Source organism: Mytilus edulis, chromosome 4, assembly GCF_963676685.1.
Source record: "Mytilus edulis chromosome 4, xbMytEdul2.2, whole genome shotgun sequence".
Lineage (NCBI taxonomy): Eukaryota > Metazoa > Mollusca > Bivalvia > Mytilida > Mytilidae > Mytilus > Mytilus edulis.
The window spans coordinates 33,700,278-33,714,320 of NC_092347.1; the positions used below are offsets into that span (position 1 = coordinate 33,700,278).

At 32.7% G+C, this 14,043-nt stretch overlaps 1 protein-coding gene across 3 annotated transcripts in view; it reads left to right on the forward strand.

Moving 5' to 3' along the window:
- The window catches only part of LOC139519519 (exportin-7-like), a 39,334-nt gene that overhangs the window by 6,939 nt on the left and 18,352 nt on the right, over positions 1-14,043 (forward strand). For all 3 annotated transcript variants that reach the window (XR_011663615.1, XR_011663616.1, XM_071311637.1), the window contains exons 7-15: positions 261-410; positions 738-864; positions 1,640-1,713; positions 7,056-7,175; positions 8,429-8,575; positions 9,252-9,427; positions 12,748-12,805; positions 12,969-13,101; positions 13,389-13,494. Coding sequence is in view for 1 of the 3 variants with exons in the window: in XM_071311637.1 (XP_071167738.1) it covers positions 261-410; positions 738-864; positions 1,640-1,713; positions 7,056-7,175; positions 8,429-8,575; positions 9,252-9,427; positions 12,748-12,805; positions 12,969-13,101; positions 13,389-13,494 (1,091 nt within the window). In the remaining 2 variants the exon portion in view is untranslated. The remainder of the gene's footprint in view (positions 1-260; positions 411-737; positions 865-1,639; positions 1,714-7,055; positions 7,176-8,428; positions 8,576-9,251; positions 9,428-12,747; positions 12,806-12,968; positions 13,102-13,388; positions 13,495-14,043) is intronic.

The window sequence follows — 14,043 nt, forward strand, 5'->3', positions numbered from 1 at the left end:
TCATAATCTTTACATTTCTAATTTGTGTGTTAAAAGTGTGTTTCAGGATCCAGCTTCAGTTAAATGCAATGTAAGCAAAACAGATACATATATATTGATACAATTTGGATTTTGATGTCTATAACATTATTTTCTCTATCTTCATGATCTATACTCTTCTTTAGTTAATTTGGATTCAGGCTATATTATTTGTTTTGTAAAAAATATAAATACAGAAATTATTTATAGTTAATATTATGGCATTTAAAAATATATTACAGGCTGAGGCAAGTAGGTCAATCAACAAACACAGAAAGATAGCTTCATCATTTCGAGATACACAGTTATTTGAAATCTTTCAACTATCATGCTCACTTCTTCGTACTGCTGTTGGAAATCTTAAAAGTATGAACTTTACGGATGATAGTCAGGTTAGTATAAATTATTCAGATGTGTTGTTTCTCTTTTGCTTTTCTGTACATGTGAATGCTTATGATGTAACTTCCAATTTTGTTTACATTGTTCAGACAAAAGAATTTCTGATTAGGTGTGTTATCAAAGAAGTATTGCTTGACTTAATATTTTGAAAATAGACCATTAGATATACATGAGGAAAAGATTTTAGAAAATGCTATCTAAATTTATATAAAGAGTATGCTCTTCTTTCTATTTGAAACTATATACTCTTATCTGTAATATTACAAGTTGTTGGAGAACTTTGTTAAGTTATTTATTATATTGTATGATTGTTTTTCTAGCATGGTTTAATATCAAGTGCTTTAAGACTAGCCCACAACTGTTTAACATTTGATTTTATTGGTACATCCAATGATGAGTCTTCAGATGAGCTGTGTACAGTACAAATACCAACTAGCTGGAGAACAGGTATGTGACAGATAGTTATTTGGGGTAGAAAAAAAATGAACAAAAGATTGGATACATAATGGGCTTTAAAGAACTCAAGAATGCTTTCACCAACATGCAAGAAATTTTGGTGAACTGTTTATAACTATTGACATGAGTTCCCTTTCTTTTTTTTTTATAAAAATTAGATTTTACGTTTCTGAGTTAAAAGTTTTATTCATGAAAAAGTTTTTTTTCCAGTTTTCATACAAAAACTAAAAAATGCTTTCAGCAGTTCTTTCGAAACTTTGGTGAATATGTTTATATCTATTGATGTAAGCTCCTTTAAGAATTTTATGAATTTAACATTTCTGATTTATGGTTTTATTCATTAAAAAAGGGGGATTTTCAAGCTTTCAGACTATAACTCAAAAATGCTGTCAGCAATTCCCATGAAACTTTGGTGAATTGTTTATATCTATTGATGTAAGCTCCCTTCTGATTTTCCTGATTTTCTGATATGACATTGAGATTTAATTGAACTTTATTTGTTTATAGTCTGACAACCGATTTACTAAGTGTTGCACAACAGAACAACGTATTGCACAACTGCAAGAAATCTTTAATTGAATAGTAAATCATGAAAAAACGTTGATGACGTCATGGTCACATGACAGAATTATGTCCATGAGCTGATCGACAAAACACTGTCTCTTAATTGAATTATAAACATTTAACTCTATTTATATTTTCACTATTCATAAGCTGGTCAACATTTAACTGTGTCTTATTAGTTATTCTCTGTTTTTTATTTCAGCATTTTTAGACCTGTCAACATTAACCCTGTTTTATGAGCTGTATTCTGGTTTACCTGCATCTCTCTCATCAATGGTTTGTTTATATACTTAGAATTCCTTAAAGCAGATATATTCCAAACTGGAAAAATAGCAATTTTTAGTCAATTTATCTAGGATTGTACTTAGTTATATTCATTTTAAAGGATTTCATCAGTTGTCTCTTACTCATTTGTCTCAGGTGGTGGTAGGCCTAGTCAGGTAAAATTAATGACTTTAAAATTGGTATTTGGTGCTTTTCTGCTAGACATGCAACATAAAGGAGTAAGGGCAGAGACTGATTGGTCTAGGTCAGAAAAATATTTCCAGTTGGATGACATTTATTCCTATGGACTGTTAACACTTGTGGACTAGTACTTTAAAAGTCTGGCTCATCCTGGATGTCAATTCCAAAACAGAGTTCATAATCATATCACATCAACATATTCTCGTCTTAATATGCATATAATATTCAACATGAAATAACAATCCATCCATTTACATTTATCAAGGGAAAACATAAATAAAAAAATTAAGTATCAAGCAATTTTGAAATATGACATGTACATTTAAGAAAATATGTAACATATAAAAATTTGAAAAATATATTAAAGCTTAATACATTTTTAGCTCACCTGGCCCAAAGGGCCAAGTGAGCTTTTCCCATCACTTTGCGTCCGTCGTCCGTCGTCGTTAACTTTTACAAAAATCTTCTCCCCTGTAACTACTGGGCCAAATTAAACCAAACTTGGCCACAATCATCATTGGGGTATCTAGTTTAAAAAATGTGTCCGGTGACCTGGCCAACCAATCAAGATGGCCGCCATGGCTAGAAATAGAACATAAGGGTAAAATGCAGGTTTTGGCTTATAACTCAAAAACCAAAGCATTTAGAGCAAATCTGACTGGGTAAAATTGTTTATCATGTCAAGATCTATCTGCCCTGAAATTTTCAGATGAATCGGACAACCCGTTGTTGGGTTGCTGCCCCTAAATTGGTAATTTTAAGGAAATTTTACTGTTTTTAACCGGATTTTTGTGACAAAAATGTCGGTTATTGATTTAGGGATGTACGGCGGGCGGGCGGCAATCAAATGTTGTCCGTGCATTAACTCATGAAACGTTCAACCAAAGCTTTTAAAATTTTAATATGTTGTTAATGACAACTAAATGAAGGTCAAGTTCAATAATGGCGATTTTGACTTTTACCGTTCAGGAGTTATGGTTCTTGAAAGATTGAAAAATGGAGTTTCCAGTCGTGTCCGTGCATTTACGCATGAACTGTTCTACCAAAGCTTCCCAAATTTTAATATGTTGTTACTGATGACAAAATAGAGGTCAAGTTAAATAATGACGATTTTGACTTTTACCGTTCAGGAGTTATGGTTCTTAAAAGATTGAAAAATGGTGTTTCCAGTCGTGTCCGTGAATTTTATCATGAACCATTCAACCAAAGCTTTTGAAATTTTTATATGTTGTTACTGATGACAAAATAGAGGTCAAGTTCAATAATGACGATTTTGACTTTTACCGTTCAGGCGTTATGGTTCTTGAAAGATTGTAAAATGGCGTTTCCCTTCATGTGTTGCATTTACTCATGAACCATTCAATCTAAGCTTTTCAAATTTTAATATGTTGATACTGATGACAAAATGGAGGTCAAATTTGATATTGACGATTTTCACTTTCACCATTCATCAGTAATGGTTCTTGTGATATTGCCAGGACACAAATAAATATTAATAAATCCGGTTTGCTGTCGTTGTGACAACCTCTTGTTGGTTATTATCTTGAATATTATTATAGATAGAGATAAACTGTAAACAGCAATAATGTTCAGCAAAGTAAGATTTACAAATAAGTCAACATGACCGAAATGGTATACTGTTTATAATGCTTTTTTGTCATTTTTTATTTATACGGATCTTGTCTGTACACCAGCTTTGATTATTTGTAATATCTTCACTTATTCTTACAACATTTGTATAAACTTCAAGATTATAAAAAAAACGGTTTTTTTCTAAAGTGAACATTGATTGGTTAAATATTTCTCAGTCATGTCCTGTTTTTGAATTTGTTTGTTAGCTTTTTGGTCATGAATGTTTGTCTCTAATATTTAATTAACTGTGCATTTGTATTCAGATATCGCAGATCAAATTTATTCGTTCATTGTTTAATCATACGTTTTTTGATTGAGTTAAGTCTGCCAATTGATATTTTATCGTATGTTTTTCTTTGTTGTGATGTTATGCTATTGTTTCAGAAAAAGGGAGAAGGTTTGGATCCATTAAAACGTTTAATCCCGCTGCAAATGTTTGCACCTGTCCTAAGTCAGGAATCTGATGTACAGTAGTTGTCGTTTGTTTATGTAATATATACGTGTTTCTCGTTTCTCGTTTTGTTTATATAGATTAGACCGTTGGTTTTCCCGTTTGAATGGTTTTACACTAGTAATTTTGGGGCCCTTTATAGCTTGTTGTTCGGTGTGAGCTAAGGCTCCGTGTTGAAGGCCGTACTTTAACCTATAATGGTTTACTTTTTAAATTGTTATTTGTATGGAGAGTTGTCTCATTGGCACTCACACCACATCTTCCTATATCTAGTTGACCCCTTTAGGAGTTATTGCCCTTTATAGTCAATTTTTAACCATTTTTCGTAAATCTTAGTAATCTTTTACAAAAATCTTCTCTGAAACTACTGGGCAAAATTAATCCAAAGTTGGCCACAATCATCATTGGGGTATCTAGTTTAAAAATGTGTCCGTTGACCTGGCCATCAAACCAAGATGACCGCCATGGCTAAAAATAGAACATAGGGGTAAAATACAGTTTTTGGCTTACAACTCAAAAACCAAAGCATTTAGAGCAAATCTAACGTGTGTAAAATTGTTCATCAGGTGAAGATCTATCTGCCCTGAAATTTTCAGATGAATCGGACACGTTGTTGTTGGGTTGCTGCCCCTAAATTGGTAATTTTAAGGAAATTTTACTGTTTTTATGCCCCACCTACGATAGTAGAGGGGCATTATGTTTTCTGGTCTGTGCGTCCGTTCGTCCGTCCGTCTGTTCGTTCGTTCGTTCGTCCGTCTGTCCCGCTTCAGGTTAAAGTTTTTGGTCAAGGTAGTTTTTGATGAAGTTGAAGTCCAATCAACTTGAAACTTAGTACACATGTTCCTTATGATATGATCTTTCTAATTTAAATGCCAAATTAGAGTTTTGACCCCAATTTTACGGTTCACTGATAGAAAATGATAGTGCAAATTTCAGGTTAAAGTTTTTGGCTTCAGGTTAAAGTTTTTGGTCAAGGTAGTTTTTGATGAAGTTGAAGTCCAATCAACTTGAAACTTAGTATACATGTGCCCTATGATATGATCTTTCTAATTTAAATGCCAAATTAGAGTTTTGACCCCAATTTTACGGTTCACTGAACATAGAAAATGATAGTGCAAATTTCAGGTTAAAGTTTTTGGCTTCAGGTTAAAGTTTTTGGTCAAGGTAGTTTTTGATGAAGTTGAAGTCCAATCAACTTGAAACTTAGTATACATGTGCCCTATGATATGATCTTTCTAATTTAAATGCCAAATTAGAGTTTTGACCCCAATTTTACGGTTCACTGAACATAGAAAATGATAGTGCAAATTTCAGGTTAAAGTTTTTGGTCAAGGTAGTTTTTGATGAAGTTGAAGTCCAATCAACTTGAAACTTAGTATACATGTGCCCTATGATATGATCTTTCTAATTTAAATGCCAAATTAGAGTTTTGACTCCAATTTTACGGTTCACTGAACATAGAAAATGATAGTGCAAATTTCAGGTTAAAGTTTTTGGCTTCAGGTTAAAGTTTTTGGTCAAGGTAGTTTTTGATGAAGTTGAAGTCCAATCAACTTGAAACTTAGTATACATGTGCCCTATGATATGATCTTTCTAATTTAAATGCCAAATTAGAGTTTTGACCCCAATTTTACGGTTCACTGAACATAGAAAATGATAGTGCAAATTTCAGGTTAAAGTTTTTGGTCAAGGTAGTTTTTGATAAAGTAGAAGTCCAATCAACTTGAAACTTAGTATACATGTTCCCTTTGATAAGATCATTCTAATTTTAATGCCAAATTAGAGAATTTATTCCAATTTCACAGTCCTTTAAACATAGAAAATGATAGTGTGAGTGGGGCATCCGTGTACTGTGGACACATTCTTGTTGATTATTATCTTGAATATTATTATAGATAGAGATAAACTTTTAACAGCAATAATGTACAGCAAAGTAAGATTTACAAATAAGTCAAAATGACTGAAATGGTCAATTGACCCCTTAAAGGGGCACTAGCTGTCAAATTCATTGTAACCGATTTGACTCAAATTCTCATATTTGGTTTATAACAATGTAAAACATTAATCCAAACTATCAAAAGTCTAAAATAAACAGTTTACAGAGCATGGGGTAGATAATATATAGGTTCGTTTCGTGTGTATTTTAGTCCAGACGCCATCTAATTAACTATCGATTTGACCTCAGATGACCATATAAGCGATGTAAACAAAAATAAAGATACGAATAGATTAAACCAACACGTGCAATTGCATTTTTATAGGTCTGTTTGATTTTATTTTATAGATTAAAAATAGATGTTTCTCATTGTTTTTAACCATATAAGAATGATTTTATGTGCATCGAATTAGTAGTCAAATGATTTACCGTAGTTTCACTTTAATTGTTGACATTCTTTTTCTTTAAATAACCAGTACACGTACAATGCATGCGTTGTCAATGTCTAGCTAGGGGTTAACTTGAAGTTCACATGAATACCGGTTAGAATGATGATGACGTTTTCACTTGCAAGTGAATCAGTCAAAAATTATGTTTAATCGCTTATTTCAACAAAATTAAAGGAAATTGATTGCTAAAAGCAAATTATTATTTCATTATTCCAATTTGATTCATGATTGATCTAAAAAAAAACATACTTTATTTTTTTATATATATCGTAGCTAGTGCCCCTTTAAGGAGTTATTGTCCTTTATAGTCAATTTTTAACAATTTTCATAAAATTTGTAAATTTTTACTAACATTTTCCACTGAAACCACTGGGCCAAGTTCATTATAGAAAGAAATAACTAAGCAGCAAGAATGTTCAGTAAAGTAAGACGTACAAACACATCACCATCACCAAAACACAATTTTGTCATGAATCCATCTGCTTCCTTTGTTTTGAATATTCACATAGACCAAGGTGAGCGACACAGGCTCTTAGTTAAAATTTGTATGCTTAAAATATATCTTATAACCAATGATTGTCTTTTTTCTTTAAATGAAAAAAGAAAATGTTAATAAAAGTCCAAAGTGCATTATTGCACACAAGAGTAAAGATATACAGAGTATTTTATTTTCTTTTTTTTCTAGTCATTATCATGTATAGTACAAATAGCATCAGTAAGAAGATCATTATTTAATGGAACTGAAAGATCACAGTTTTTAAATCAAATAGTTGTTGGTGTGAGGAACATATTGGAAAACCCACAGGTAATTAGAAAATTTTATATGAGACTTCACTTTTCTTATATTGGGCATGAAATTTGATTTGGAAAATAGAAATATAGACTTAGTTTAGGTGAACTCCAGTATTGAAAAGAAAATATGGATACTGTGAATTCAGAAATTAGTACAAGCATTATTAATTGTGATTTTTTACATGACCAACAAAAATTTGAGATTAATTACTGTGGGTAATAGGATTTTGGGGAAAATATCATAATGCAAGTTAAGTTATTGTGATAAATACCCAGTCAAATTATTCCCATTTCAGTCAAACCTGAGTAAACCGGACCCTGAATAAACAGGATTCCTGTCCATTCCTGCCAAAACATTAGTGAGCTGTTCTATTGAAACATTATAAAAGTGTCAATTAAACTAAAAGACATGCCGATATATATTGGATAGAACTGACATTGTAACTTTGATAATTTTTTTTGAACTCCTGTTTCTCTGTTGTGAACCTCTCAACCAATGACCTTGATAATGAAGAACACCAAGATGACTACAATCCATGGATATTGAAGATTGTTCAAAAATATTTTGATCGTGATGAAATATCGCTTGATAGATTTAAGGTTTTAAATCGGCTATTCCTACGTCAGAAATAAACGATTGAAGTAAAACGAAACTCTCATGTCACAATTCAAACAACACAAGGATTCTGATGCAAATAAGGATAATGAACACAAAATGAAAGTAAAACTGCCAAATCGAAGACTGATGCTACTGAGGTCTATTTGCCATACAAGGATATATAAACAAAAGATGTTTGTTTCTTTTTAATCTAGTTCTTTAAATTTCTATAGCCAATTCAAAATAACGATTCTGCAAAATTATTATGTTATTACCTTTTGCATTTATCAATACATTTTATTATTTACCATCAAACATAACTTTGACATGCAATATATCAGACATCAAAAGTCATTAATTTCCGGTCAAAACGGAAACCTGAATAAACCGGCTTACTGTCCAAACTGGCTATTTCTCATAGTCCTGTAGCCAGCTGGTTTATACAGGTTTTACTGTAATAAAAACCTATTCTCTGAAATTTCGATACATCCCAGTCTAGAATTGTCTACAATGATGTGTATTAGAGATGTTTATTTATAGAAAATTAGCAATTAGGCCCTAAATGCAACAGAATGAACATTTAATGGGTGGAAGTATAAATTAGTCAGTTGGTTGTTCATCAAGACATCACTTAGACAAATATTAATTCTATGTTTGAACATTTTCAGGGTTTATCAGATCCTAGTAATTACCATGAATTCTGTCGCCTGTTAGCCAGACTGAAATCAAATTACCAGCTAGGAGAACTTGTCAAAGTAGAAAACTACTCTGATACCATCAAACGCATTGCAGAATTTACAGTTACTAGTTTACAGGTAAGAAAGAGATAGAAACAGGACTAGTCTTATAATACAATTGTTACATGCAGTTATATCAAAGGACTGTAAAAGTTTACAGTGGAATCTTGATAAGTCAAAGCCTGAGGACCAGACAAAACTTATCACTACCTGTAAATACTATTCTTATTCTGATTAATGTATTTACAAACTGATTGACATTTATTAATTTTAGAAACATATTTTGGTGCACAGTACAATTATTCAAGTTCCAGTGTTCTCCCCAGATATTTCATATATAGCATCCTGGTGAACAGGGGAAATAAGAATACCATCTTGTTTCTAAAAATTATAGCATCACAGCCATAACATAACCTTTGGTAAAAACCAATTCAGAAAGCATCACATTTAAAATAATAGTATCACATTACCATGATGCCAAAAGGCTTTGGGTGGAGAACACTGAACTGTCAACTATGGAATATAGAATCAAACTGTTTGAACTTAAAACCTATTCTATACCTTCAAAAGTTTCTTGTACTACAAACTGCTGCACATCTAGGTTAATTTACATTCATTTTCTTTGAGGTAACCTCAAATATACTTGAGTTAAATTTGATTTGAATCAATTCATTTCAATTCACCAGAGTTAAAAATGTATATCACAAAAGGTTATTTAACTATGACTAGCAAAATTATTTATTTTTATTTTCAGCAAATGTGGCAGTTTGCCCCAAATAGTGTTCATTACCTTTTAAGTTTGTGGCAGAGGATGGTGGCATCTGTTCCATATGTGAAAGCCACTGAACCTCACATGTTGGAAACCTACACTCCAGAAGTGATGAAGGCCTATGTCATGTCTCGTCTAGAGTCTGTTACTGTCGTAGTCAAGTAAGTTATTTACTGTCATAATTATAAAAATATTGTAAGTGCTCTTTTTATTCTGCAATGGATACTTTAATATCACCAACGAAGGTGTAAATGTGAACTTTTAACATATCTAATTATAGCTTATTATAGATTATACTGGTTTGGGAAAATCATATTTACTGGTTTACCTACCACATATTCTGTGTCTTGTCATGCTTGTTGTGTCCTTGACTTTAGTTGGATATACATGTGACAAAGCTATCGTATTAACATAAATTTTACTATAATGATACGGTCAATATTTGTTATGCGACCAATCCAGGAATGGTACTGTGTTTCAGATTACTGCAAATTCAGAAATTATTGCGAGGTTTTTATTAATGCGAATAATGCGAGCGTCGGACGATCGCAATAATTAAACCTCGCATTCTTACTTTCATTTTTCCAATGTCAATTTGTGATTGATTTATCTCCCTTTGTTCAGTGGTGTGATGTGTTTAACCTTTCACCTGGGGCATTTAAGGGTAATATGTTTTTACAACTTATTTCCGCTAATCTGTGTAATCAGTGAAGCCAGGTGACATTTTTATAACACTTCGACTTTTAATTGGTAATGTGTCTGTAATATGTTTATGATTGAACAATATTGCCGGGAACTTTTATGAATGGGATACTAGTACTAGTAATTACTTTTGAATGCTGTTCGATTATTATATAAAGTGACAAATTACGATGTTATTTTATTTTGTTAATATTGTTTGTAATTGTTCAGTGGAGCATGTGTATTTTCAGTATAAGTAAACCTTTTGAAACTTAGAAATAAAAACAAGTTATATAATACAATTTATTACAATAAATAAATAATAAATAACAAAATAACAAAGATCATCAGAAGATAATATTGTTCATAAAGCACAAGCTACTATTGTTCATTGAGCACAAGTTCAACACTACATGTAGTTCATTAAAAATACAATTTAACACTTTATACAGTCACTTATACCAGACTTTTTCCAACCTAGCAAGATAATGTCTTTCTTTGACTTCAAGTCGTGGAACACTTTACTCAACCACTTAGCATGTAATGGCTTGAGAACAGAAAGTCTTAAGTCAACCTTGTTGATGGTGGATGAATCTTTAAGATCTTCAGCAACCATATCTGCGTACCAGTTCGTGAATTCGTTTTTCATGGCAGCTTTGAGCTCACCATTCACGCTGAGATCCATTGGCTGAAGTTCCCCAGTACAACCCGCGGGTACGAAAACATGTTGAATTCAAGCTTTAGACAAAGCATCTAGGACTTCTTGACACCTGTGTGCACGGAAAACATCAAATATGGCAATTGACTGCTGTCGTATCGGCAGGTCTAACTCTTCTTTAACTTTGTCGGTATACGGCACAAGGACAGTCTCAATGTATCGTACCATACTCTGTTCATTACTCCAGTGGCTCTCTGTGTGGAAAACGTCCCAGTCGGAGGGAAACGGATATTTAGCATGGCACTGGTCTGTTTTACCTTGGTATAAAATCTGAGGTGGTAAGAGGCAACCATCTGATGTGCTACCTAGCAAACCTGTTATCTCACGTTTATCTTCTAAACCGATGATATCAACTTGCTTTGAGCCCTCCATCTCTAATGTCCAGTTAGATACAGGGACGATCTTCAACCCGGTCTGGTCAAAGTTGAAGATAAGTTGTGGAGGCACTTGGTACTTTGTAACGGTCTCGTTGATGATACGATGAAATTCACTTTTTTGGTGCTCAAAGTCAACTGGTAGTTTTCTGGCTGCTTTGGTACCCTTTCGCTTGACGTACCCGAGTCTTTTTAGGAAGGATACGGCCCATGTCTTGGTGATATGAATCGACCCACCAGCTTCACTGAGTAGTGTTGGGTTTTTGTGTTTGACTAGACCACGGGCTGTTGCAATAACGATAGCTTGGTTTACGATGCCACCGGCTTCTCTGATGCTGCGTATGTGGGCTGCTACATCTTTGTCTAAATCACCAAGTAGTAGCGGTCTACCACGTTTTTCTGGTGTCAACGCATTGACAGGTTGGTGGTTGGATTCTTTTGAGTGTACAAGATATTTCTTTTTCATGGCTCTTACTGCACTTTCTTTAATGTCAAGTTGGAGGTCTTTGCTAAATTTGCGGGCAGCGGCAACATTGCCATGTTCAGTGGCGTATTTAGCTATTTTAGCACGGGTCTCTGGTGTGTAGTGGTTGTTGCTGGCTTTTCTCTTGACCCCCCGTTTTGTGCTGGTAGTTGACTCATCAGTAGCAAGAGAGTTGACAATTTCAGTGTTAGCAGCTTTAATTTTATCAGCTGCATCTTTGTTGGTAGCGTTATCAGGATTGGGCAACCTCAAGACGATATCGTCAGGGGAGCGTTTCTTTGTGACAAACTTCCACATTGACATTTTTTTACTTAATGGCGTAAAAAAAATATCATTCCTATTTATAACCAAATGAGTCTTTGCTAATCAAAGCTAATTTATAAGATGTGTAATTAAATTTATTTTTAACAATATACCACAAGCCAAGCCTTTATGATGAATTTTATTTTTCTCAACTTCGCTTGTATGCATAAAAGGACTAGGAAGCCAAACATAATTTACTACGGGTGATTGCGATTATCAACTTTTAATATTGTAATTTATTTTCTTTTGAAGTTAAAAATATCCTATAATTACCGAAGCCGGGCCTCGTTCTACACTAATCTTCTGCACGTGGTCGATGTTCAATTAAGTTTCTAGATCCCCAAAGTCGGCATGCACAACACATAAGTTCTAGTAATGCATCTTAGTTTCTAGATCCCCTTTACAAGTTACATCAGTTAAGAATTGTGTATTCAATCACAGAAAACATACGGAAGGTAACTAAATGCATAGATTTGAACAAAGCTTTACTTTGCGAAAAGACATGTGAACATCTGTGATTTACAATAATGTTCAGCATAAAAAAAATTTTTTTTAATCGGCAAGTCGCAATAATTAAACCTCGCATTTTTGCCTGTGGTCGGCACATCGCAATAATAAATGCACGCAATAATTTCTGAATTTACAGTAATTAGGAATTTTGAAACCTAAGGATGTTATTTTCCTCAAAAAGTAAATTGATATGTAGGTCTTTCAGCAAATTTGATGAAATAAAGACACCAATCTTAAAATTTTGAAATTTTCTGCAGTTGTTTTAACTGTATTTCATGCTTCTACTTGTATTTATGAGCTATCCTCCTAAAATATGTAGTGGAGTGCACAACTTTAACTTTGTTGATTTTAAAATACTTTCCATTTTACTTTTTCTAGAAATAGCCCTAATGAATTTTGACTTTTTTTTAGGGATGGTTTAGATGACCCTTTAGATGATTCAGGGATGATTACACAACAACTAGACCAAGTAAGTTATATATCTCATTAGATTAGATATAACTTGTTCAACTGCAGTCAGCTGTTTTACTACACCATTGTCGTTTATCTAGAGTAGTAGGCAAGAATATGTATGGTCTAAAGTCTTATATTTCTTGTACAGTGTACTTAAAAGTCCTATATTTAATTTTCAGATATCCAGTATAGGCCGATGTGAATATGACAAAACTTGTGCCCTTCTAGTACAGCTATTTGATGAAGCTGCTCAGAGATACCAGGAATTAGTGTCAGCAGGGTCACCAGGGGCTGAATTAACCATACAGGAAGGTATGTATAATGGGGAGGGGAAATAAATCGGTTATTGATGCATAGAAAATCATTTGTTATAAATATTGACAAGACTAATTGTTATTTGTATTTACAAATAATATTTGATTATAGCAAGTGATAAAAAAATATCTTAAAATTTAAATAGAAATGTTACAGCGATTGGTTATTGGTAGTGTTTCATGAAAAACTGAAATATAAAACTTTGTGTTCATGTTGTTTGCATGTTTAATATTAACACCTTGAAATTAAATTAATAATATATAAACTTGACTATTCATTTTTAGGTCGTCTATCTTGGTTGGTGTACGTAATTGGTGCTGTGATAGGAGGAAGGGTGTCTTTTGCTAGTACAGATGAACATGATGCTATGGATGGGGAGTTAGCATGCAGGTGTATATCAATTAATATCTAAACAATCCCAGACATGGACATTTAAAGTTACATGGATTTCTAAAAACAAATTTTTTTAACTGAATGCTATATTACGGTACTATATTTATTCCAAAGCCTTTAAAATGAAATAAATATAGATTTCAACACTGCAACAAGGGTATTACAGTATTTTTCCACTGAGACAGTTAAATATTAATATTAAAATGCACAGGACTTGTCGATACTTTTAAATAGTTAAAGTTTAACTGTTGAGAGTTAAGAAATGTGAAAATAACACAAAAAGTAGAGAAACAGAAAATATGCAATTCTTTTCTCTCTTTTAGTTCATTTTGTGGACAAACTTCAGAGGTCATTTAGTGGAAGGCTCTAATATTTGAATTTATTTTTGGTTGATTTGAATGTTGACTACAATGTAGCAATTTTGTTGTCATGAATATTTGTCTTGATTTGATGTTTTGATATTTGTTTCCTCCACTGGTATCATTCTGTAAATCTTTATCAGCCTTACATACAAATTATGTTTTATACAATAGTATATTTATTTTA